This window comes from Budorcas taxicolor, chromosome 25, assembly GCF_023091745.1.
Source record: "Budorcas taxicolor isolate Tak-1 chromosome 25, Takin1.1, whole genome shotgun sequence".
In the NCBI taxonomy this organism is placed as follows: domain Eukaryota; kingdom Metazoa; phylum Chordata; class Mammalia; order Artiodactyla; family Bovidae; genus Budorcas; species Budorcas taxicolor.
In genome coordinates, this window is record NC_068934.1 from 10,218,737 (window position 1) to 10,245,958 (window position 27,222).

At 43.2% G+C, this 27,222-nt stretch overlaps 1 protein-coding gene across 1 annotated transcript in view; it reads right to left on the reverse strand.

Moving 5' to 3' along the window:
* Window positions 1-25,464, reverse strand: part of CCDC83 (coiled-coil domain containing 83) — a 46,879-nt gene extending 21,415 nt beyond the window's left edge. The window contains exons 1-4 of the mRNA XM_052662513.1: window positions 25,370-25,464; window positions 19,940-20,024; window positions 10,722-10,884; window positions 7,225-7,392 (exon numbers count right to left, since the gene is read on the reverse strand). Coding sequence (XP_052518473.1) covers window positions 7,225-7,392; window positions 10,722-10,884; window positions 19,940-20,024; window positions 25,370-25,464 — 511 coding nt within the window. The remainder of the gene's footprint in view (window positions 1-7,224; window positions 7,393-10,721; window positions 10,885-19,939; window positions 20,025-25,369) is intronic.
* Between the last annotated feature and the right edge of the window lie 1,758 nt (window positions 25,465-27,222).

The window sequence follows — 27,222 nt, forward strand, 5'->3', positions numbered from 1 at the left end:
GCCCTAGATTTCTAGACTGGTCCACAGCAATTCATTTAACTTATTCTGTAATGAAACAATACTATTGTATTGAGACTATTGTGGGACGTAACAGCCATTTAGGACATTATTTCAAAGGGAAAAATTTCCCCTCAGACCAAGTCAGCCAAAGCTGACTCTAAGATCTCTTGGGGGTCTTAGGCTACAGGGAAGATGTGCAGGTCTGGTCTTTCAATAGTTTGGAAGCAACCGAGGCTCTGGAAATGGGCACAGGGAGCTAGGCTACAGCCATTCAGCCCTCATTGTGTTTCATACTGGCATAACCACTTCCCCTATTCAAGGAAAACTCTGAGAGCAGAGTAAAGATTTCTCTTCCATAATCTTCTATTATTGCAATCCCGGCTGACTGTAGCCATGAAATTAAAAGATGCTTGCTCCTTGGAAAAAAAACTATGACCAACCTAGACAGCATATCAAAAAGCAGAGACATTACTTTGCTGACAAAGGCCCATATAGTCAAAGCTATGGTTTTTCCAGTAGTCATGTATGTATATGAGAGTTGGACCATAAAGAAAGCTAAATGCTGAAGAATTGATGCTTTTGAACTGTGGTGTTAGAGAAGACTGTTGAGATTTCCTTGGACTGCAAGGAGATCCAACCAGTCCATTCTAAAGGAAATCAGTCCTGAATATTCATTGAAAGGACTGATGCCGAAGCTGAAACTCCAAAACTTTGGCCACCTGATGTGAAGAGCTGACTCATTGGAAAAGATCCTGATGCTGGGAAAGATTGAAGGCAGGAGGAGAAAAAGACAGCAGAGGATGAGTTGTTTAGATGGCATCACCGACTCAAGGGACACGAGTCTGAGCAAGCTCAGGGAGTTGGTGATGGACAGGGAAGCCTGGTGTGCTGCAGTCCATAGGGTTGCAAAGAGTCGAACATTACTGAGCTACTCAACTGATTAACCCTACAGTTGTGAATACTCCCAGAGAAACTGGGAGTATGTAAAAGTCCCCTCCCCAGAAAAGTCTGCTGCTAAGTCGCTTCAGTCATGTCTGACCCTGAGCAACCCCATGGACTGCAGCCTACCAGGCTTCTCCATCCATGGGATTTCCCAGGCAAGACTACTGGAGCGGGTTGCCATTGCCTTCTCCTCTAGGACCCTGAAAATGGGAGATTACCACTTTGTGCTTTTAGACTCCTGGCTGCTCAGATGCCTGGTCCAACGTGGTCACTTCTCAGAAGCTGAAGTTTGCCCTCCATTGCTCGCCTTTCCTTGTCGTGTCTGGCTTTGCTTCGGCTCCACCCCACAAGCTTCGGGGAGCCGGTTGTCCACTCTTGACCCTCTTCTGGTGTCACACTCTTCTGTGGGCTCATCCTCTTCCATGCCGCTGGCTTCCTGTGACCCCTCCCTGGACAGGACTGAGCAGGGGCGGATGGTAATACTGGCCACACAGCAGTTCCCTCAGGCAGAGTGGGTGTTAGGTGAGTCACGGAGTGGGGAGGACTACTGGAAGCTTATAGGCTTGGGTCTGACACACCTGGGTTCACCTCCCATTTCCACTACTCCGTAAGTCTGTGAGTCTAAAGCTGCAAACTCTTCCGGGCCTCTGTTCCCTCATCTTTAAACTGAGCACAGTGATATCTAACTCAAAGGGACTGGTGAGATGAGACAAGGTGTAGGAAACCAGGTCCTGGAGCCGTGAGTTCTCGTGGAGGTCCCTGAGGTGATCAGATGAAGAAACTGGCATTCAAAGAGGTGGACTTGAACGCGCGCCTTTTAACTCACTTAGTGCCCAGAGAGACTTTTAAGGATCCCTGTCCCGCGCACCCGGTCAAGGATGAAAGGAAAAACTCTGTGACTCTAATATCTGCTGTTTTGTAATAACTCCATAATTTCTCTATTCCTGGGACTCATCTAAGGGTTTAATAAAACCCCAAATTTTTAAAATAAATTAAAACATTTTTAAATTTTTTCAAAAAATTTTAAATTTTACATTAAAACAATTTAAAAAGAAGTTTAAAAAAAATCTACAATTTCCTTTTACTGAGAGCAAGAGCCCTGTCCTGGATGTCAGTGAGTGTGTTCTCTGCACCCAGTATTGGGACATCTCCTTTAAACTGAAGTCCGGGGAGGCAGGCCCAGCTGCCCCCTCCCCAGGCCCCCAGCGCTCAGGGCAGCCGCTGAGTCAGGGAGGCTGGACAGCTGACGGCCCGTGAGGAGTCCTGGGTGGAGATGTTTGGTCATCCTTAACTAGGCAGGTGATCACGATGACGCTCTTCAGAATTAGTCTGCAGGGAGCAAGGACGGAGTGGGGACAGGCAGAGAGGGCAGAGCAGAGGCGCCCTGAGGGGACAGTCACAGACCGTGGGCGGCAATCACGGGCAGGAACCCCATCCCTGGAGCCAGCACCGGTCTGACGGCCGTCTGTCTCCATCCCCCGTCCTCCTGTCCTTTACGGCAAGTCCTGTGTCCAACCGACGTGACCACGGGGCACCGACAAACCTTGTTTTTCTCTTCCCCTCATGTTTCTGCGCATTTGTTTTGGCTTTGGCCTTACTGGGTCTTCGCTGCAGCCTACGGGCTTTCTCTAGGTGTGGCGCATGGTACAGCCTGCGGGATCTTGCTTCCCCGACTAGGGACCGAACCCGTGTCCTCCACACTGGAAGGTGGATCCTTAACTGTGGGACCAGCCAGGGACGTCCCTTCTCTCTTCCCTTTAAAATTCATGCTGCGAGGCTATTAGCCCTCTCTCGACAGCATGCATGGCATTCCTATGATTTTTTCTGGTTCCTTTGTGATAACTGAAGATCTTCCAATCTGAAATTAAGATATCTAGTCTTTGTAATAATCAAAATTTTAAGCTTCGTTCAAAGTTACGGCTGTTCCCTTCCTAGCTTGAACCTACTACTGATTCCTCTGGCTTGAGCTGGCGTGCCTCCTTCCCCCTCAGGGCTGAAGGGGAGCCTGGGAAGGACAAGAAAGCACTCACCTGACTGATCTCAAGCTATGGCCTTGACTATCTCACGCTAAGGCCTCACTTATGGGTCCAGTTGGCATTCAAGATTGAGGCTCCTCTCTCAGGGGTGTTTGTGTAGGTTCTCTGGAGGACCACCTTCCCCATCGCTAGTTAACATTTCACTGGCATGCCCTTGATGCAGGGGATGTGCTGTCATTGGAGATTGGCTGATGACTGTCCCTTTGGCCTCTGGTTCTGTCTCCTCCTCCCTCCCACATGTACAGGCGCCTATTTCTCTTTGGAGTCAACCCACAGGTAAAATTTAACAGGACTGTGTACCAGCGCTCTCAAACAACAGATCCACAGGAAACACTCCACTCTTTGCCACAACCTTCTCCCAGAGTGTACCCTGCTACAGACTGAATGTCTGTGACCCCACCCGCTTGCCCAAATTGCTGGGTTGCAACCTGAACCACAATGTACTGGTATTTGGCAGGTCATTAGGTCAGGAGGCTAGAGCCCTCACGAGTGGGATCAGTGCCCTTATAACAGAGGCCCCTTGTAACAGAGCCCTCTCTTGCCCCTTCCACTCGGTCAGGTTACAGCAAAGAGACAGTGTCTCTGAACCAAGAAGCAAGCTCTCCCTAGGCACCCAATCTGTCAGTCCCTTGACCCTGAACTTCACAGCCCCCAGAGCTGTGAAAATCCAATTTATGGTATTTTGCTATAGGGGCCCAGGGCGGCAGCCACATGCCTCTTACACACTCTGCTGTTAGAACAGTTACCTAGTCAGTCACTTATCCTATAGACTTTACAGGGTGAGTCATAAACTAGATCTCAGTGTCCCCCAAACTGGGGGGATACATGTTGAACAGTCTGAAGAATTTCCTTAAAGACCTTCCATCTAGATTTGAGGTGCAGGAAGAATTACACTTTACCTGGCCTTCGGGGGATAGTGTACAACTTGCTGCACCCACAAGCTCTTTCCAAAAAATGTCCCGTAATTTTTAACAGTTTTTTCATGGTCTCTTCAATGTCTTTTATAAACTGGAATTCAGTGCTTGAAGGTATGAAACCTGTTTTCTGCCTCATCATACTGGCAGTCTGCATAGCAGATTCTCTCTTTATTTTGGAATGAGGTATCCATTATATAGGGGGCTTCCCAGGTGGCTCAGGGATTAAAAAAATCCACCTGCCAAGCAGGAGACATGTGTTCAATTCCTGGGTCAGGAAGATCCCTTGGAGAAGGAAATGGCAACCCACTCCAGTATTCTTGCCTGGAGAATTCCACGGACAGAGGAGCCTGGCAGATAGCCCACTGGGTCACAAAAGAACTGGACTCTATTTGGTGACTAAACAACAACCACCACCCATTGTACAGACACCCAGATTTAAACAGATTTTAAAAGTTTCATCTTAATATCTCATTTCACTTACGATAAAAACCCTTTCTGCTAAAGTACTTATTCCTTGCAATTAAAGCTGTCTCAGTTCAGTTCAGTTCAGTTCAGTCGCTCAGTCATGTCCGACTCTTTGCTGTCTAGCTAACACAAGCTCCATGGTCGTGGGTGTGGGAGGAGAATTTCAGAGAAGTCATGGAAGAAGGGGGAAGGTGGGGAAAAAGGGGGATGGTAGGAGTAAGACTTCAGACAAATTGATCTAGGCGTTCTGTTCATATTCATTGTGTCCAGCGAGTGGCCCCCAAAGTGGTTTAATTGTCCCCAGGCAGAATTGCTGCTGCATGCTTGAAAGTGAAAGTGAAAGTGAAGTTGCTCAGTCATGCCTGACTCTTTGTGACCCCATGGACTGTAGCCTACCACGCTCCTCCATCCATGGGATTTTCCAGGCAAGAGTACTGGAGAAGTGCCTAAAACTAATGGCAAATAAGATAAGCCTATAACAGCCATTTTCTCATGATACCTAAAGTTGGCCATATACCAGGGTTCAACCAGCAGCATAAAAATTTTATTACCACCACTCCCAAGTTAGCTACAACAGCATGAAAATTTTCAGCTCAGAGAAATCATCCAAATTTCTAATCAGGATAATGGATTAAGTTAATATGAAGAATGCTAGCAAATTATTAAATGAATGCTGGAAAACTATTAAAATTTTTTAAAATACACTTGAACAGTAACATTTTGTTTTGGCCTTGCTGCATGCCTTATGGAATCTTAGTTCCCCAACTGGGGATTGAACCTGGGCCCACAGCAGTGAAAGCACCAAGTCTTAACCACTGGACTGGCAGGGACTTCCCTCTGTGGCATTGTTGCACAAATACATAGATCCATGGAACAGAATAGAAAATATAGGAAGAGAGCCAAACACACATGGGAAATGAAAGTGGGATAAAGTCATCATTGTGGATCATAGGGTACAAATGGCTCATTTAATAGATGATGTTGAGACAACTGGAAAGCCATCTGGCAAAAAAGAAAGTTGGTTTCCTACTTCACACAAAAAAATCAGAGATTTAAATATAAAGATGAAGATATAATAAATTCTAGAAGAAAATGCTAGAGAATATATTCGTAATTTCAATAAAATCAAAGACTGATAAATTGGGCACTATAAAACTATAAATTTTCCTCATACAAACACCATACAAACAGAAGACTAATAATGAAGGGGGAAATATTTGTACCTTAAATCACATTTAAAGAGCTAATTTCCTTGGAAAGTAAAGAGTTCCACAACACAATAGAAAAATGAACAAAGGATGAGAACAGAAAGGAAATCCATATGGTTCTCGAGTTTATGAAAAGATATTCACTGTTGCTTATAGGAAGAGAAATGGAAATTAAAGCTACAGAGTTACCATTTTCTACCTATAAGACTGTCAAAGAACAGAAATGTAGATCACATCCCTTGTTGTTGAAGTGGAAAAACAGACATCCTCACCACACCAGCAGGAATACACTCGGTACAGCATCTACAGAGGGCCGTGCCTATCAAAATAAAAATGAATGGGCTGTTTGGGCCAGCCTTTTCCCTTTAGAGATACACATAAATGAAATTACATATATACAAGGATATTTGCCGCAGTAAAATGAGGTTGTGTAAGGACAGTCATTGCAGAATTCTTTGTAATAGTAAGACAGGAAATAACCTAAATGCTTATGAGTAGGGGAGTAGTTAAAAAAATTATAGTACAACAAAACAAAGGAGACGTTGGGAGGATGAGGCAGTACTAACACGTACCGATCTGTAAGGATGTCCATGTTGTTACTTGGATGAATAAGTGAAAAATTGCATCTGTAGCATGCTGTTTTGTAACATACATGTATATTCTGAGACATGAACAGGATCTTTCTGAAAGGTTACATAAGGAACTAGCAATGGTGTTTCTATCTAGAAAGGGGATCTCAGTGGCTGGGCGAACAGACAGGGGTAGGAGGGTGTCACTCTTACTCTCTTCTCTTGGGGGAGAAGAACATTTGGAAATATTTTAACTCCAGTTGCAGACTGATTTAGGGCCAAATTTATACCACCAATGTGGTGCAGAGGCCCTGAATTGAGAGACACACATGAAAATTGGTCCAGAAGCGGGGTGACTGGGCACAGCCTCAGAGGGCATACTGGGATACCCACATAAACCCTCCTCCCACAGAAAAAGCCTCCAGGACCAGCTGGGCTCAGAACCGCCATCCACCCACGCTGCTCTGAGGCCAGATTTCTCCCGTTTGCCCTACCCTATGACTTCTGTGCCTCTGGGTCTCTGGTGTTCTTTGAAGGCACTCTGCTCGGCCTCAGGGACAGACAGGTGCCCTCCGGTAAGGTCTGTCACCCCGATGCCTTCCTGTCCCACCCTCCTCCCTTCCTGTCCCATGTTTATTCTCCAGTTTTTTTCCGGCTACAACTTAGCATTTACTTGGCCATTTTTCTATAACGATTCTGATTGTCCAGCCTAGGTAGGTTGCCCTAGCTGGGCCTCAGGTGAATGTCTCCTCTAATACGACCCCTTTCCAGGACCCTCCTTCTGCGGTGGAACTGACCCAGAGCCAGGCATGAGAGCATGCAGACCCCACCCACTGGATGCAGCTTCTTCCTCAAAGTCAGTGGCAGGTTTCTGCCCACACCCGCATCCCTTCACTCCCCCTCCTCAGTTTTACAGGTAGTCCTGGGATAGTTTCTTTCCTTCCTCCACCGCATCCTTACTTGCAGTGCTCACGCTGACAGCAGAGTGTGATGGATGATTCCAGAGCACCTTTTTCTTCCTTTCACCAAATGCCTGCCCCCTAAAGATTTTTTTTATTGAATCTGAACCAGTTTTCTTGCAACTGACCTGACATTTTTTCGGCATTCTCCGTAACTCTGTTGATGTCGTTCTGTAAGGAGCTAATGAGTTTAGCATGTCGTTCACTCCCTACGTTCTTGTATTCCTCCCAATATTCTTTCTCACTGAGTTTCTCAAGAAATAGCTTCTCAGCATTACTTATTTGGATGCGCATATCTGTTGAAAGAACATCAAGATTTTGGGTCATTTCTATTGTCCTTGCAACCATCATTATGTGGCAGTCTGATTTTGTGAAGTTAAAGTCTGATATGAAAATATAAACTCATAAATACAATTTTATATCTACAATTTAGAGAAATCTAAACTATTCAAACCATTGTTTATCCCTCATGATTCAAAATCTCAGTAAAAATAAACTTCCAATTTTAAAGTAGATGGTGTGGTTTGGGGCTGTGACCTAGAATTACAGCATGCAATCAACCTATATGCCTAGGGAGCCACAAGTTTAAATGATGCCTGTGATCGCTTGAGAAGCATCCTGTTTTGTACAATGTATTATTTCACGGATACTTTTTATTGTAAATTGTCATTTTTCTGGTCATGATGTCTCTGGGCAAAGTAATTCCAACTTACATCCTTCCGCTGTCCTTGGTGACCTTTTTTTGTTAAGTATGTTGTTTGACGCCATTATTTACAGATCAGCTCTTTGCGCTTTCCTTGTGTGAAATGACAGCTTATGATAGCCATAATCACCTCGCTTCCCAGTCGCCACATAGTAAGACTTCAGAGTGAAAGCTAAGTTCCTCAGTTAAATGTGTACACATTTGGAGCTGTCTCATCATATAAACCTTCAGTTTACCCCGGTGTACTTACTATACATGACATTCTACTCAGTCTTTAGGCTGAGTATCAGGCTGCTGAATATTCTGGAAAAGGAAGCATCACCAAAACCAGGTACGATGAACTTAATGGCTATTTGGCTCACTGTCCTGCCCCATCTTGTTTGAGAGCTCCTGAGGGCAAGACCACATTTTATTCATCTCTGTCAACCCAGCACTTGGCAGAGAATCTGGCCATTAGTTGAGGCTCAATAAATGTTTATGAAATGAGTGAAGCATTCTTTCAGCCCAGAGAGATGCTCCTCAGCCCAAACATCCAGGACTCCAAACATGTCTTTGTTGGAGACGTGATAATAATACATTTTTAATACATACTTAACATATTAATATTCAAAATATAAGACTATACATTTTTAAATTCCCTTAACAAGTGATTCTTGTTATTAAACAATTAAGAACACTACACCCCAGTGATCAGCTGTCCTCTGTGAGCAGACTGCCCCGGACTCAGCCTTGCACCACATTCAGTCTTTGCGGGGAGGGTTGGTTGATGTCACTGAAGCTTTTGAAAGACAGGTTGGGGTAGCAGCTGCTGTTCTGCTTTCTTAGCACCCCCTCTCCCTTTTCGTCTAGTAACACACGGCTCCTATCCCTCGCTGTGTAAATACACTGACTACAGACGCCCCTTTTCCCAGCCGGAGGGATTGGTCTAGGGCTGAGTGTGCACCCCAAGCTAGGCCTCGGTTCCGAGTCCTTCCCTAGAAAGGCTCTCACTGAAACTGGTAGGAAACATATCTCTTTTTGTCTCCACTCCACTTTGAGGTTATAAGGATGTACATTCAGAGGTGTCTGTGGTCAGAGTTCTAGACTCACAGGGAGAACGTTCTCAGAAAAAGGAGCCAGCTTTCCAGGGGAAGACAGAGAGAGAAGAGGGATGAGAGGAGGTGCGGAGGGACAGGGTGTGCTAGAAAGAGGGGGTGATGGTGGGGGGAGGAGCAAGAGAAGGAGACGAATAAAAGGAAGTTGAGCTCTGACAGCATGTGAGGCTCTGGGTTCAGCTCAGTAGCACTGTGCCTTTTCTGTCTGGTTACTTGAAGAGATTAACATCTTCTTTATGCTTGGACTAGTCTGGTTTGGATTTTTATCCTTGCAACTGAAAGCATCCCAGGTAAACGTTGGAAGAGGGGATCTCAAACTTGACTGTGCACAGAAAGCCCCTGTGACCTTGTCCAAACGCAGACTCTTTGACTCAGCAGGTCCAGACGGCTCAGAGGCTCTGCACCATCCCAGGCTGCTGGCGGAGCTGCAGCTGCTGCTCCATGAATTGAAGTGAGTTGCAGGTGACTGCCTGGTGCCGACTGTGACAGCCGCAGAGACCCCTTGTAGACACATCTGTTCCCTCCCTCTCCTTCTCTTCATCAGCATCCATGGGGTTCTTTCTCCCTTGGCCCACCGCACACACCCAGCCCTCCCATTCTTAGTCACCCAGCACATCCCCAGTCTTGGGTGACACACACCCCAGCCCCAGCCCAGACCTCGGACAGGCACACCTCCACTAACCGGACCATTCCCTGCAAAGGCAGCTTAGTGAGCACGTCTGAGCATCGGCTGAGGTCTCACACCCGTCTCAAGAGAGTTCATAAAGCATCCCTTGCACACAGAAGCACGATTCTCCTGGAGACGGCCCGGCCAGGAAACGCATCCACCACCTCGTGCCGTCCCGTTACCGCCGTCACTACAGGGGCTCAGCCGGAGCCGGCTTATGGAACAGTGGTGGAGAGCCCCTAAAAATGAAGCTTGCTGACTGACCTGTGGCCTTGGTAACTATTTCACCCAAAACGACAACTACCTACGAATGGAGCGCCTGCTCCGGGCCAAGTGCTTAAGTAGGCTCTCTAGAGTGCTTGGGGAAATCCAAGAAAACCTAGCCCCTCGCTTTTGCCTCTCAGGTTCTCATAGTGCTTTCTGGTAGCACTCCAGTCTCTCCCCTGTTTTCCAGGTTCCTGGCAGGGATGGTATTTATAGAGGTTCTGGCAAAAAAAAGAGAAAAAAATCTAGAAATCTGAGCAGCAAGCTCAAGATGAAGGAACAGGAATTTTTTTTCAATGCGTGTGTCAACACTGAGGGTCCAGCTCTCAGGACCCTGGTACTTCCTGAGCCCGGGGCAAGACTATGTCCTGCGTCTTTTACCTTCTGTACCAGCATCATTTCTATCCACGTCCTGTAGATGTCCCCTTTTCCAAATCCAATCCCTCTTTCCCCATCTAAATAGGGGGCTTAGCTTCCCTAGAGATACTGGGTCTGGGGAGGAAGCTTTATACTCTCCTTACCATTCCCAAGTCTGAACTGAGGCTGAAGCCATTGAAGACACCAAACGAGACAATGTCCCCGCAAAAGAGCAGATCACCACTGCCTGGAGTTCGGGGTGGCAGCTCACAGGATGCGGGCTGGTGTTAAAGGCCAGAGGGCTCTGGTCTGTGTTTCTGACCACTGCTCTCCTCCTCCTCACTGGGCTTCATTATCTCCACCCACTTTGCTATTTCCTCCTGTCGCCCACTTACCTCCATGGGCTTGTGGTTGTGGCAGTAATGATGTCCTTCGAAGTATGTCCATGGCATTTTGAACATATTAGGAGACAAAAGCATTGATACATTCAAGAAATAACTTGATATGGCTTTATGATAATTTTCTAGGTTCCTAAATCACCTTTCAAGTTTTGTTCCTGGTCTCTTTCAAACTTCCATTTTTCCTTCATTGCGTTTTCAACCTCCTCCCTTGTTACAACTACGGATCCCTCTGACTTCTCTTCACTGAGTTCCTTTAGTAGGTTCCGTATGTGCCAAATTTGTTCATCCTTTAAGCGTTTATTCTGTCATGAATATCAAAGAGCTGTAGTATCTCCATTGTTTTCCCTCAAAACAGAATCACATGCTGAGACTTGCAAAATAAGAAATAGTTAATGAAATAATTTATTCAATAGTATCTCCAAAGAGCATGTGGAAGATGGAAGACTCAAAATTAAATCCATCAAATCAGTAATCACTGAAGAGACAGTTTCCTTTTAAAACCTGTTAATAATCTGCCAGTCTATCACCCTATCATAGGATCAATGAACATTAAAATTAGACTTCAGAGGTCAATTTCTTCACCTCCCACAAATTATCTTTCTTTTCTAGGAAACGTCACCCATTTATTCAATATTTATGGAGTTATCTACCATATGCCAAGAGTCATCTAGACACTAGGCATATATTCGTGAACAAAATAGACAAAAGTACTGCTCTTGTGGGATTTACATTATTTTTTGCTTTTCTCACAAGTGACCCTAATTCTCTTCTTCTGGGGTGATGATCACTCACCATTCCAACACTCCACACCTGAAACATAAACCATGTTCTTCTTGTGAATATCCCCTCCATGTTTCCATGTTTCTTATTTAATCAACTTAGAGTTTATTTTTGCCCTTGCTAGTTTATTATGTATATGTAGAGATATTTTATTGTGTGTGAACTTAATACATATTTCTTGTACTTTTCTTAGCCTTCCTTTTTTTTTCTCCCTTTAAGTTTTAATACTCACTTCCCTGGGGTCTTTCCTTCAATTTCTTAAACCTAAGAAAATATATATACTTAAAATATTCTAATACTTCTTTTAAAAATTACTTATTTTCCTATAATTTAACATTCTCTGTACTATGGTTTTTCAACATTATAGTTTATTTCTGATATTCATGTTTTTATTCTCTTAACCTTCATAGGCAATGGCAACCCACTCCAGTACTCTTGCCTGGAAAATCCCATGGACAGAGGAGCCTGGTGGGCTGCAGTCCATGGGGTCGCTGAGTCGGACACAACTGAGCGACTTTGCTTTCAGTTTTCACTTTCATGCATTGGAGAAGGAAATGGCAACCCACTCCAGTGTTCTTGCCTGGAGAATCCCAGGGACGGCGGAGCCTGGTGGGCTGCCGTCTATGGGGTCGCACAGAGTCAGACACGACTGAAGCGACTTTGCAGCAGCAGCAGCAACCTTCATAGATACTCTACTATAAGAATATTTTCTTTCTCAAAATTGATTCTGTAAGTCAATACTTCTGAAACTTCAACATGTATACCCAGCACTTGGGGACCTTGTTAAAAATGCAGATTCTGATTAAGTTTGGTACAATGCCTGTAATTCTGCATTTCTCACACGTTCCAGGTGGTGCTGAACCTGCTGGCCCACAAGCCACACTTTGGGTAGCCAAATTCTTTCTGATAATCTAAATATCTGTGATTTATTGATAGTGCTGCAGCCTACTAAAACTCAGGTCTTTAACATTGAATCCAACAAACTTTAAAGTTGATGGCTGAAAAATTTGATTTCTGAAAATTGTTTAGCAAAATAGACACTAGTTTAATAAACTCCGCAGAGAGGATTTTAATGTCACCTTAACGCTCTTTAAGTCGTTCCACAGGCTGTATGACATGACTGTCGTATCAGTGCTTTAGAATTTTAATTTAAAACTTTGATAAACTGGACAAAAGCAACAAACAATTAACTTTATGATGCTCAGTATTGATAAATACAGCCAAAAACAAAAAGACAGACTGGACAGGCTTTGAGTGACTTAAAAAAGTAGAAATAAAGATGAAAAAGATATGATATTCAAAATCCCGCAGTTTAAATTCTCTGATCTTTTGTTTGCAATATTCTAAAGTATCTGAATTCTGTCTCTGAAGAATTTTTAGTGCCAAAGAATTCATGATGTGATATATATCTGAAAACTGAATTTCTTTGCTTCTAATTTCGTAAAATCTTGTAGAGAATGACATAAACATAAGTGGTGGAATAAGACTTCTGAAAATCCGCTTCTTCATAAAGGCAATGAGAAAAAACTGGCAAAAAATTGGAAAAATCAACTTTTCAGAACTCTGGAAATCAAAGGCTTTGCAGTAACTTCCAGGGAGTGTTTATTCAAGAAAAATGGTTGAATCTGAGTAAGAACAGCGAGTTTCGTGACATTTCAAACTTACCCTAAAAACCAGTAGCCCCACAATTATGGCAAAACCCAGCAATCTAGCAGCCTGTGGCTGAGGGTTGGGGAGAGAAGAGAGGCAGAACTCTTGCAAAGCCCAGTTCCTAAATAAGGGCCATTATTTGACTTATCTGGTAATTCCCTGGAAAATCCCACTGGCAAGACTTGTCTTTATTCGACCTGACTCAGAGCTTGCCCAGTGTCTTAACAGCCTTTTCCTAGATTGGTTTGTCAAAAACAATCAACAGTTGTTGAACATTACAGCTCCGTGTGTGTGTGTGTGTGTGTGCGCGCGCGCACACTCGGTTGTGTCCGGCTCTTTGAAGCCCTATGGACTGTAGCCTGCCAGGCTCCTCTGTCCATGGACTTTTCTAGACACAAATACTGGAGTAGCTTGCCATTTCCTCCTCCAGAGGATCTTCCTGACCCAGGGATTGAACCCGCATCTCTTGCGTCTCCTGCATTGGCAGGCGGCTTCTTTCCCACGCTGCCACCTGGGAAGCCCACAGTTCCCTGAGGTGTTAATAAAAGTTGAGGTAAACAACAAGCTGACCCCCCCAAAAAAAAATCTTCAGAAGAAAACTGGAGATGAGATGTCCATAGGGAGTTTTGACAGCTCTTATGTATTCCTAAGAATCTAAAAGGCCACATGCATTTAATAACATCTATATTAAACTTCCCAAATCCTGTATGAATTTCAAATAGAAAAGAAATGTGTCTGACAGTGTTACAAAATTCACTATATCTGAAAAATTATTTTGAGTGATATACTGAAATAAAATTTAAATATATCCACCAATATGCTTAAAAAAAGACATTTATCTTATGAAGTATATTTATTATTTGAGGTAAGACTAATTATCATATTATAAATAGAAGAAAGGAGATTTAGTGTCTAAGCTACAAAAGAAGGATTATTTTTGTTTTGTTATAAGGCCATCTCATGGCCTTTTAAAAACTTTTTTAGACTCACAAGAACAAGAATAGAAGTTGCCAAAATAGGACACACAATTCCCATCTACTGTCCACCCACCTTTCCCAAATGATAACATCTTATCTAATGATAGCACAGCATCAAAATGAGGAAATTGGCATTGGTACAATGTTATTAATTGAACTAGAGATTTTATCTCTATTTCACCAGTTATTACATTTTTTCTTTTTGGTGTATGGTTGTGATACCGTCATTTGTAAGAAATGTATGTATGCATATCTTTGATCATTCAGGTGACTAAAATGTATTTCCTTGTTGTTCAGTTACGAAGTTGTGTCCAACTCTTTGCGACTCCGAGGACTGCAGCACGCCAGGCTCCTCTGTCTTCCACTATCTCCTGATAGTGACACTTGTGTCCATTGAGTCAGTGATGCCATCCAACCATCTCATCCTCTGTTGTCCACTTTCTCCTCCTGCCCTCAATCTTTCCCAGCATCAGTGTCTTTCCCAGTGAGTCAGCTCTTCGCATCAGGTGGTCAAAGTATTGGAGCTTCAGCATCAGTCCTTCCAATGAACATTCAGGGTTGATTTCCTTTACAATTGACTAGTTTTATCTCCTTGATGTCCAAGGGACTCTCAAGAGTCTTCTCCAGCACCACAATTTGAAAGCATCAATTTCTTGGCACTCAGCCTTCTTTATTGCCCAGCTCTCACATCCATACATGACTACTGGAAAAACCATAGCTTTGACTAGACGGACCTTTGTTGCAAAGTGATGTCTCTGCTTTTTAACACACTGTCTAGGTTTGTCATAGCTTCCCTTCCAAACAGCATAAATAGATACGAAAAATTTATGATATAAATATATATAGATAGATATATAAATATATATCTGTAGTTCTTAGATATATTCTTATGGGTTTTTTTTAATGATTTTCAACCATAGTTCCTGGCCCACAGTGCCCAAAACCCATGGAATTTTCTGCCATCACAATTGGGTTTATGTTAATGAAAGTGACTTTTGAATCTGGGAGAGAGAAAGGGAGAGGGCCTGATTGCCAGGAGAACTAATCAAGTTATTAGAGGAGGGCAGCCCCTCACGTTGATTTCCAGGGACAGGAGAGGGACTTGAGGTGGAATCAACTGCTACTAGCCAAGGATTTAGTCAATCACGATTATGTAATGAAGCCTCCATTAAAACCTGGAAAAGGAGCATCTTTTGGTCCTTTCCCAGAGAGCTTCCATGTGCTGCTGTGCCAGGCCACACGGGCAGAAGCTCCTTTGTTTGGTACTTTGCTCTCTAGGGCCTTCCCTGATGGCTCAGCCAGTAAAGAATCTGCCTGCAGTGTTGGAGACCTGGGTTTGATCCCTGGGTTGGGAAGATCCCCTGGAGAAAGGAATAGCTACCCACTCCAGTGTTCTGGCCTGGAGAATTCCATGGAGTTGCAAAGAGTCGGACACGACTGAGCAACTTTCACTTTCACTCTGCTCTCTGTATCTCTTCATCTGACTGTCGATTCGTAGCCTTTAATACCTTTTTAGTGATCTAGTGAGTAAATGGGTTTTCCTGGTTCTGTGAACCATTCTAGCAAGTTAATCGAACCTGAGGAGGATGGGGTTGTGTGAGACTCTGATTTATAGCCAGTCAACCAGATGTACAAGTAACACCCTGGACTGGTAACTGGCATCTGAAGTGCAGGGTGGTCTTGTGGGACTGAGCCTTTTACCTGTGGAATCTGATTCTATCTCCAGGTAGGTAAGTGTTAGAATTGAGGTGAACTCTTGGACACCCCGCTAGAGTCTGAGAATCGCTTGTCGGTTAGGGGAAGCCTCCACACACACAAGTTGGAATTGGGTCAGAAACCCTTTCAGTAGGATTATAAATTCTGTCACATATGCATATGAGACATATCACCACAAAGATGGCATTTGAAGCTGTGATGTTAAATAAGATGATCCAGAGAGAGTTTAGAGTGAATGAGTACATTTAAGATGAGAACATAGATAAATACTCTAATTAAAGGGTGGGAATAAATACTCTAATTTAAGGGTTTCTTTTTCTATTCGAGGGGGGAAAAACAATGAAAAAAAAGAAAAAGAAGAAATGATCAGAGAAGTAGAAGAAAATTCAAGAAAGAGTGATGTCCTGGAGCCCAAAGGAAAAAGAGTTTCAGGACGCCAGGAGTGACTGTCGGAGGAGTGGGGTGTAAGGTTAGGCCTCGAAGAGTACATTGATGTAATGTTAGTCACTTCAGTCATGTCCAACTCTGCGATCCCACAGACGGTAGCCTGCCAGGCTCCTCTGTCTATGGGATTCTCCAGGCAAGAATACTGGAGTGGGTTGCTGTGCCCTCCTCCAGATGAGTACATTGGGCCTGGCTAACTGGTCAGCACAACTTTCGCTGGAGCGGTTGTAGGGGAAAAGTAGGAGTGGAAGTATGTACCGGGAAGTAAGGACGTGGGCACAGCGGGCTGTGAGATGTCCAATGCTGTAGAGGAGCACGAACGCAGACAGAGAAGGAAAGAAAGATAGAGGTAATCCTCTAAACAAAGCTAAACGCGTAGGAAGAAACGATGAAAGAAGAGGGCATAACTTTTCTGATTTGGACATTTCCGATTTGGACATAACTGGAGAGAAAAATGTATCTAAAGAGTCATGTTAAACTTAGCAATTTAAATATCTGTGACCTCAAAATTTTTTCCTCCCACTGGTATTTGTGGATCAACCCAACAAATATTTATTAAACACCTACTTATGCTGGGCCCTTTGGAAAAACAAAGATAGGATTTGATTGCTAAAAAAACAAAAAGAGAGATTTGATTGCTGCTACCTAAAGGGCTTTCCATTAAATAATGGAGAAATATTTTTATGCAACATCCGAGCTAAGATGGAGGGAATGAAGAGGAGCTACTCAAGAGAAGAGCATTCTGGGAAGAGGAAATGGCCTCTTTGTTGTAAAGGTACCATAGTGAGAAAAAGATTGGGCTTCACAATATTTAAAAGAAGCAGGGGTAAGCAAAGGATGGGATGGCTGCAGATGAATGGGAGAGGTGAGTAGAGGTCAAATTTTGAAGGACCTTGAAGGCTTCAGGAAGATCTATGGATTTTATTTTCTGTGCAGCAGGATTTTAAGCACTGAAAGGTTTGCCATATTCCACGGGTCATTCTGGTTGCCCCGTGGAAAATGTACTGGTTAGAGGAAAGATGGGTAAGAGATGACACTGGCTTAAACTGTGGCACCAGCAGTGCACATGGAAAGAAACTGATAAATACAGTTGAGCTAGTCTGTCTTCCTATGCTCCTCACTGCTGGGTCCACTAATGACTCCAAGAGACAACTTAGACCTATCACGATCTTGAGCTAATCCTCCTGGAAACAAGAATGTTGTCTCTGGCTCCAGTTGATGGGTTATGGGAAAGTGGTTCCTCAGGCCTGATCCATTGTCCTTTCCACAACCAAACAGAAGTCCCAAAGCTAGCCAGGGGTTCCAGTGCTGACCACTCCAGGGTGTGCATCGGCCTCCTGGTGGCAGCTCACTCTCCTGTGCACCGGGACCTCTCTAAGTGGGACCTGCCTCCAGGTGCCGCAGCCAGACTTCCCCTTCCACTCGCATCCATTGACCTCAGTTTCTCAGTTCCTGCTGCAACTGCCTGGTCCTTCAGAATCACGACAACATCAGGGTTGTCTTGCCCAGCATGTATTTGATGAACAAATGGACAAATTTGCCCCATGATGAAGACAGGAATCCTCGTTTCCCAAGGGGGAAACTGAGGCTTACACCAGTTTTGGCCAAAATGATACTAGCAGTGGGTTGTATGGTCAGGATGCAAAAATTCAGGTTTCTGACTAAAATTGCATTAAAATTTGTAGACACAGTCTTCTGTAGACAAAGTCAGATAAAATAGCTGTGGAAGTTTCAAGATCCATATAAAGTAAATGTTTTAATAGGGGACACTCTCAGTATTTCCTCATTCTTGAGCCTCTTAAGGGCTAAGTTGGATGCACTATCATTTCCTGCTTCCCACCTTTATTTCTGTTGGTCCTGATAGTCACACACAGCACCCCTTTGACCTTCATTTTATTCTGATTTTATAAAGACAGACGTCATCTTAAAAACTAAGTTAGTCATTATAACAACTGAAATTGTACTTTTCCGATAATATTTACATATGCACAGGCTGAAAATCTAAAAGAAAACAGATAAATAAATTTAAAATACAGAGCCCATGTTCTATCAGTTCAGTTCAGTCCAGTTCAGTCGCTCCGTCGTGTCTGACTCTTTGCGACCCCATGAATTGCAGCACACCAGGCCTCCCTGTCCATCACCAACTCCTGGAGTTCACTCAGACTCACGTCCATCGAGTCAGTGATGCCATCCAGCCATCTCATCCTCTGTCGTACCCTTCTCCTCCTGCCCCCAATCCCTCCCAGCATCAGAGTCTTTTCCAATGAGTCAACTCTTCGCATGAGGTGGCCAAAGTACTAGAGTTTCAGCTTCAGCCTCATTCCTTCCAATGAACACCCAGGACTGATCTCCTTTAGAATGGACTGGTTGGATCTCCTTGCAGTCCAAGGGACTCTCAGAGTCTTCTCCAACACCACAGTTCAAAAGCATCAATTCTTTGGCACTCAGCTTTCTTTGCAGTCCAACTCTAACATCCATACATGACCACTGGAAAAAACAGCCTTGAATAGATGGACCTTTGTTGGCAAAGTAATGTCTCTGCTTTTGAATATGCTATCTAGGTTGGTCATAACTTTCCTTCCAAGGAGTAAGCATCTTTTAATTTCACGGCTGCAATCACCATCTGCAGTGATTTTGGAGCCCCCAAAAATAAAGTCTGACATTGTTTCTACTGTTTCCCCATCTATTTGCCATGAAGTGATGGGACCAGATGCCATTATCTTCGTTTTCTTTAAGCCAACATTTTCACTCTCCTCTTTCACTTTCATCAAGAAGCTTTTGAGTTCCTCTTCACTTTCTGCCATAAGGGTGGTGTCATCTGCATATCTGAGGTTATTGATATTTCTCCTGGCAATCTTGATTCCAGCTTGTGCTTCTTCCAGCCCAGTGTTCCTCATGATGTACTCTGCATAGAAGTTAAATAAGCTGGGTGACAACATGCAGCCTTTACGGACTCCTTTTCCTATTTGGAACCAGTCTGTTTTTTCCATGTCCAGTTCTAACTGTTGCTTCCTGACCTGCATACAGGTTTCTCAAGAGGCAGGTCAGGTGGTCTGGTATTCCCATCTCTTGAAGAATTCTCCACAGTTTATTGTGACCCACACAGTCAAAGGCTTTGGCATAGTCAATAAAGCAGAAGTAGATTTTTTTCTGGAACTCTCTTCCTTTTTCCATGATCCAGTGGATGTTGGCAATTTGATCTCTGGTTCCTCTGCCTTTTCTAAAACCAGCTTGAACATCTGAAAGTTCACGGTTCACGTATTGCTGAAGCCTGGCTTGGATAATTTTGAGCATTCCTTTATTAGCGTGTGAGATGAGTGCAACTGTGTAGTAGTTTGAGCATTCTTTGGCACTGCCTTTCTTTGGGATTGGAATGAAAACTGACCTTTTCCAGTCCTGTGGCCACTGCTGAGTCTTCCAAATTTGCTGGCATATTGAGTGCAGCACTTTCACAGCATCATCTTTCAGGATTATAGTTTGGTTAAATAAGAAATTAAAAGATAAATGGGATTGCAGAGCTTTACATTTTTAAACATAAGATTCAGTGTCCTCATGATCTAAGTAACACAATTCAAGGTGACTTCCTTTGACATTATAAATAATAAATAGAAACACCAGTACCCTCTTGCCTCCCATGTACAAAAATACATTTAAATATATTGTAAATTAATCAGCTCTAAGCACTAAAGAAGATAATTTCCTAGAGTTCATTTCATTATAACTCAAAAAATTTTTAAACATTTGCATAAATGTTTAATGATTAGATATCAGCTTTATATTTTATACTCACTCTTTCATGATACTTTTGATTCTTTTCTCTAAGTTTCTTTATTCGAGCCATAAATCGTTCTAGTGAGTTTTCCTTTATTTGACAGCTAATAACAGAAATAATGTGTTACAATTATTTCCTTTAGGAAAAATTAATGAAAGAAAATTTTTAAATTATACTATTTGAATTGAAATAAAGTATTAAATATACTATAAAACCCTGTTTAGGGATAAGAATCTTTACTGATGTTGTATTTCTGAGTATATTTTACTCACTAAAATATGTATTAGAGAGATAACTTCAAGTTTTAAAAAATATCAATCCTCATTTTTATTTCATAGTCATAACTTTTATACTTACTTTCTTATTATCTATAAATAATTCAGCATAAAAAGAACCTAGGAAAGGGCATACAGAAAACATGCTTCCTGGAAATCCAAAAACATTCAGACAAAAATGACAAGACAAACACTTTACAAGGGCAAGCACAGCTTCTTGAAACAGTAGGCTAAACCAGGCTGACCTACTGGCCAATTCCATTAGTATACCATCTTGTCTATAGACAGTAAAAGGTTTCTTGACACAAGTATATATTTTAAATACCAAACAAATATTTGTTGAATGTCTATTAGGTATTAAATATAGAAAGCATGGAAAGACTCTGGTATAGGCAATTTGGAGAGTTAAGGGTATCTCTATTACCTCATAAATCTTACCACTTTAAATCTGAGACCAAAATAAAGGAACAGAACTAGCTCCATGTAAATCCCTTGCCTCTATTGAATATCCATCTCTCTCTATATATCTAGCACCTCTGCGGTGTAGTGAACAGAGGAGTATTTACAGGATGAGAAACTCTGCTTTTTAACCTTGTCTCTTCCACTTCTTACCTACATGACCTCAACAAGTCAATTCTCTGAACTTCAGTTTCCAAGCTGTCGAGAGATAACAACACCCACCCAGCTCTATGTGTTTTATAAAGATGAAAATAAGAAATCATATGTGCATGTTTCTAGCATAAAGTAAGTGCTCAGTAAATTTCAGGTGAATTTTACTCTTATGTCCTCAGTCCTTCTCCTGGAATATCGTTTATATTTGTGATATTGTAAACTTAGTAGAGAGAAAAATAAAGCTCTTTCTTTCCAAATGCAGAGAAAAACAAAACATTTTAAAAATGAGCAAATCCTTTAGGCTTTGCCTTGAGTTGCTTCTGCAGGGGGCAGTTTGGAGAGGTCTGAGTGGCATCAGCAAGCCTGGGGGTGGGGTGGATTCTAAGATGCCCTAAAGGTTTGGCTGCTTCAACAGCCCCCTTGTGGAGCGTTCACCTAGCCTCTCCTGGGAATTCACTGCAGCCTCCTCGGGCCTCAGAGATGATAAATTTATCAGGAAGCGGGGCTTCCTTGGTGGCTCAGACAGTAAAGAATCCACCTGCAATGCAGGAGACCTGGGATTGATCCCTGGGTCGGGAAGATCCCCTGGAAAAGGGAAAGGCTACCTGCTCCAGTATTCTGGCCTGGAGAATTCCACGGACAGAGGAGCCTGGTGTGGGCTACCGTCCATGGGGTCACAGAGTAGGACATGACTGAATGACTAACACTTTCACTTTCAGAGGAAGCTAAGCCTCAGGGCTCCCCACCATTAGCCGCTGTGGGAATTCAAGCCTCCCTGGTCTCTGAACGCTTCTTCCTTTTCACATCTCCCTTTTCTACTCAGTGCCCTAGTAACCCACATGTCACACTAAATGCTGAAGCGAGTGGGAAAATAAACCAATGAGGTTTATACTGAGCACTTAATATACACCGAAGTGCTTTGAAAAGGGTATTGTGCTGTTTTGAAGCACAGTGATATGGAATTAACGCTAATGCAATGCGTCGTCACTGTGTCCCTTCCTTCCTTATCAAAATGTTAGCTGATGGAAGGAATTTTCACATGTTGAGGCATGGGGAAGTCATCCTGGCTTATTCCTGATTTGGCTTGGACTTTATGCTGACTAGAATGACCTGCAGCCTGTCAAGCATCTGTTGTTCATCTGCTTTAACCGTGACAGAAAAAAATGCATTGGAACATGAAAACGGAGTGCCTGTGGTTCAGGCATTCAAAATGGAGCTGGGCGGCCACACTGTACGCGGTTTCAGACACATTTCCGTATCACTGAGAACTCTGTTTTGAACTGTATCAAACTCAAAGATACCACCAGCCATTTTCAAAATAATATTTTTGCCAGGGGCTGCCAGCTGCAATTTTATGGCCTTAGAGTCTCCCTGGTAACTGTGTGATCATTTTGGATCCCAACCAATCCTTGCTTCTCACCAATTCCAACCCTAATTCTTGACAAATATGTAACTGTGATTTGGGCCTGTATGTTGCTGTTGTTGTTAAGTCACTAATTTGTGTCCAACTCTTGGGCCCATGGACTGTAGCTCACCAGTCTCCTCTGTCCCTGGGATTTTCCAGACAAGAATCCTGGACTGGGTTGCCATTTCCTTCTCCAGAGGGTCTTCCCAACCTAGGGATAGAATCTGCATCTCCTGCATTGGAAGGTGGATTCTTTATCACTGAGGCACCAAGGTAGCCCTTTTGCCTACATAAGCCTCCCCATTTTGCAGTCAGTGGAACACAATTCAACTGCTTCTTGCATCTGTGTCTCCTGGGCTACAGTCCTCAGTTTGGCTTGAATAAAACTCTCTCCTATTTTTATTATAGGTTGTTTATTGAGTATTAATGTAGTAATGTGTCAACTTCCTTCTTCCATGCAATTTTGTTAAAAATTCTGAGAAGGAACACAAATCTGGGTTCTAAAAAAGAATCTATACTCTTACTTATTATACTTTTAAAACCCTTAACTATATCTGTACCTATTGCTATACCTATGTCCATACTTGTTGAAAACTGGGTTGGGGGGAATAAATATAAAGGAAAAAATAAAAACCACCGTCACCTAGAGATTTAGCATTATGCAGTAAGATATTTTGCTAAAGGGAAAGAGAGAGGAAGACCACATTCACATAACTTTAATATAGTATATTGTTATAACTGTTCTATTTTAGTATTATTTAGTTAATCTGTTACTGTGCCTAATTTAGAAATTAAACTCTATCATAGGTATATACATGAAGAAAATACGTAGTATATAAAGGGTTTGGTACTATCCATGATTTCAGGCATCCCTTGGGAGTCTTGGAACAAATTTCCTGAGGAAAAAGGGTGACTAAGACACGATCACTCTGCAGATTCAACACTGGCAGTCTCAGCTCTTTGCCAACAACCACAGAGGTCTACGGCCTTATTTTCTTGAGAGAGATTAAGAAAAGTTCAGTTGTTCAGAAGTCATGGACCACCTGCTCTGGGCCCTTGAGCTCTTTGTTAGGGGCTGAGGTTGTCTAAGAGAAATATAAGATGCTGCCAGGGACCCTTGGATGATTCTTCCTCAGATGGTGAGAAGGGCGTCTTGACTATTCATCATGTGGCCATAGTCCCGTCACCTGGGACCTCAGGGAACAGCTGACATGTCGCCAGAAGGGCGCCGGAAGGCCCAGGCTGTTCCAGTCCATGAGGCTGTTTACTTAGTTTCAACAAAGGAAGAAAATGGAAAGCATGGGAACGCTCAACTTCCGTCTTGTACTAGATCATGAGAATTTTTAAATGTGCGAAACCTCTGTTGAAGAGGAGAAAGACTGGCCTCTGGTTGACCCAGAGGAGAGAGAAGGAGCGGTAGGTGGATGCCATCCCTGTGGGCCGTGGGGAAAAGGTGAGAGGCCAGACTGCGGTCACGGAGCTGGGCTTTCTGCCCACCTCTCAGAAGCCACTGTGCGCCAAGTCTTCAGTTACGCTGCAAAACGAGCGCAGGGAGAATCTGGCCGTCGCTTAATGTTACCTCCAGTGTTAAGTAAAAGGGCACTTGGTGAAAAGTCCCTTCCCGTGGGTGCCGTCAGTGTTCTGACCCTCTCACTCACCGTCTTCTAATAAGAACATACAGACTCGGAGTCTCACAAGAAGGACATTGGATTTTCCTTGAATGTCGTTGAGAACGATTCTCTTGAACAGAGACCTGGTCTCCAGCATTGCTCTCCAGTTTCAACCTTGTCCCCCTCCAGTAGATGGCCGCCTATTCCCAAGACCCACGCGTCCACGGGGGTCTGCTAATCTGACCCTGCGCTTGCCCGCTCTCGCTCCCTCTGCCTTCTGTCCGTTCCTGGACTGCGACACGCCCTTCCTCACCCGCCCTCTTTGTCACTCTGGCTCTGTAACACCTGTTCCTCCTCTTTCCGAGATCAGCTCCCACATCGCCCCCTCAGACGAGCTCTTCCTGATCCCGGCGACTGAAATGACCGAGCACGCACGCACTGAGTCTGTCCAGTCCTTCAGTTATGCGGTCGCAGAGCACCCTACACGGTTCTTCCGCAGCATCTTCTTTAAGGTATGCAACTTTTCAGGAAAGACCGGACTGTGTGTTTAACGTCCATCTCCCGTGCTTCGTTAGGAATGGACCCTGTGGGCCGGTTCACTCTTGCCCTCCAGTGATCAGCACTTGCCTGTTATGTATTTGGTTAACATTCAAATACTTGCTCAATAGGCATGAAGTGCCTTCTTATTTGAAAAAGAAAAAAAAAAAAACTGTCATGTATTCATTCACTTCCTAAGTGTTACACATTAAAACACCAACCCGGGACCCAAAGTTGAAGTTCAAAAGCTATCAAAGGGCTTACTCTCCATCAGTTAGATAAAACAGAAACATATGACAAGTATCACCTCTAGTCTCGTCTCCAGCTCCTGGGATAGAAATATTAAGGTATTCTTATTAAAGTGAAAGTGAAAGTCACTCAATCATGTCCGACTCTTTGAGACCCCATGGACCATCCAGTCTATGGAATTCTCCAGGCAAGGACACTGGAGTGGGTAGCCTTTCTGTTCTCCAGGGGATCTTCCCAACCCAGGGATCGAACCCAGGTCTCCCACATTGCAGGCAGATTCTTAACCAGCTGAGCCACCAGGGAAGCCCATTGTTATTGAAAATAACTATAAATCATTTGGTTTTGATTTGTAGGCATTTGAGGACAATGCAAATTGGAATGTCTAGAAATAAGTTAAATGAAGAAGAGAAGTGTGTGTACATTTACTCTTTTGTAAATGGACACTAACTGAGGTGTGCTCTATTTGAAGAGGTAAGCCAGCAAGTTGCTGTGCATTTGAGGGAGGGTGACCAATAATTCAATGGAGGGGGCGAGGGAACCAAAACCCATTCACGAATGCTGTTTCATGGCTTGGCTTGTGTTACTGCCAACGTGCCAAAACCTTAAAAAAATATGCACGTAGCACGAGAGTGAAATTATGCCTCTAATCCAGCTTCCTTGACAGCTTTGGAACGCTTCCTTTTCCGCTGGAATTATGTGAGTGTTAGCAGTGCTTGCCACTTATGCATGGGAACTTTAGGATTTCATAATCTAAACTTACTGATAGTCCAGAAGTGCTTCACTGATAGGCAATTTGACTTCTTTCGGCGGCCCATCTTGAATATCCCTTTTATTTGTTTTCGCCGTGGTTTCCATTGTGTTGCTTAGCTAGTAAGAAGAATACCTGTTTGAAAAAAGAGACACAGGAAAAATAAATAAATCCCTTGTTCCTTTACTTGTGTTTATTAGATCAAGCACTTCTGGGACTTAACTTAAAACTGGCTCTTCCATCCAGATTGCTCCTGTTTCCCCAGAGCTGACATCGTCCATAATGCTGGGTCATCAGGAATCAACTGGATTCTTGAGTCTGAGTTCCATGCTTAGAGCAGGTCCAGACCAGGACCCCAAACTTTCTGAGACTCACTCTCTTACACTATCCATCAACAACTGTTGCCCCCATCGAGCTTCTTTAAGAGCAAGTACTTAACTTTTTCAATCATTTCATGTCTCCACAGTGTTTGGTAGAGTGCCCTGCCTGTAACAGCAGCTCAATGAATGTCTTTTAGTTATTAAAAATTAAGATGAAACAAAAGCACAACCTTCTATGAGGACCAGGAAACTTGGCTCCTAAAGAGTCAGAACAGGGATCCAAAGAAACTAGGTTTGGCCAGGGTTGCTATAAAGAGCAAATATAAGGACTTTAATAAAAATGTTTTTTAAATGGTTAAGAAGTTTCATAATAAGGATGATAAAAATAATGTATTATCATTACCAGTGACTGTTTATCAGCTATTAATTGTTTTTGTATCTTATAATAAGAAACATCAAAAATAATGTTTTTTAAAAGGGAAAATCAGACCCACTGTTTTTAGTTTTTATGGTAAGGAGGAACACTTTGAGAATTTGGTATGAGTACTAATGCACATCTTTTAAGATCATAGTTTTTCTCGGCAGATTTTTATCTTAGGATTTTTATTAATGTATATTGTCACTCTGCTTATTAACTTATATGCAGAGTATATCATGTGAAATATTGGGCTGGATGACTCACAAGCTGGAATCAAAATTCTGGGAGAAATAACAGCAACCTCAGATATGAAAATGATACCCTTTAATGGCAGGAAGTGAAGAGGAACTCAAGAGCCTCTTGATGAAGCTGAAAGAGGAGAGTGAAAAAGCTGGCTTAAAACTCAGCATTGAAAAAACTAAGATCAAGGCATCTGGTCGCAGCACTTCATGGCAAATAGATGGGGAAACTATTGAAACAGTGACAAACTTTATTTTCTTGGGCTCCAAAATCACTGTGGATGGTGACTGTGGCCATGAAATTAAAAGATGCTTGCTCCTTGGAAGAAAAGCTATGACAGACCTAGACAGTGTATTAAAAAGCAGAGACATCACTTTACCAACAAAGATCCATCTAGTCAAAGCTATGGTTTTTCCAGAAGTCATGTATGGATGTGAGAGTTGGACTATAAAGAAGGCTGAGTGAAGAATTGATGCTTTTCAACTGTGGTGCTGAACTCTTGAGAGTCCCTTGGACTGCAAGGAGATCCAACCAGTCCATCCTAAAGGAGATCAGTCCTGGGTGTTCATTGGAAGGACTGATGCTGAAGCTGAAGCTCCAGTACTTTGGCCACCTGATGCGAAGTTCTGACTCATTGAAAAAGACCCTGTTGCTGGGCAAGATTGAGGGCAAGAGGAGAAGGGGACGACAGAGGATGAGATGGCTGGATGGCATCACCAACTCAGTGGACATGAATTTAAGCAAATGTAAGGAGATGATGAAGGACAGGGAAGCCTGGCGTGCTGCAGTTCATGGGGCTGCAGAGAGTCGGACACGACTTGGCAGCTGAAAAACAACAACAACAGACCTCAAGAAGGTAAGTACCTAACCTGTATTCAATGTATTAC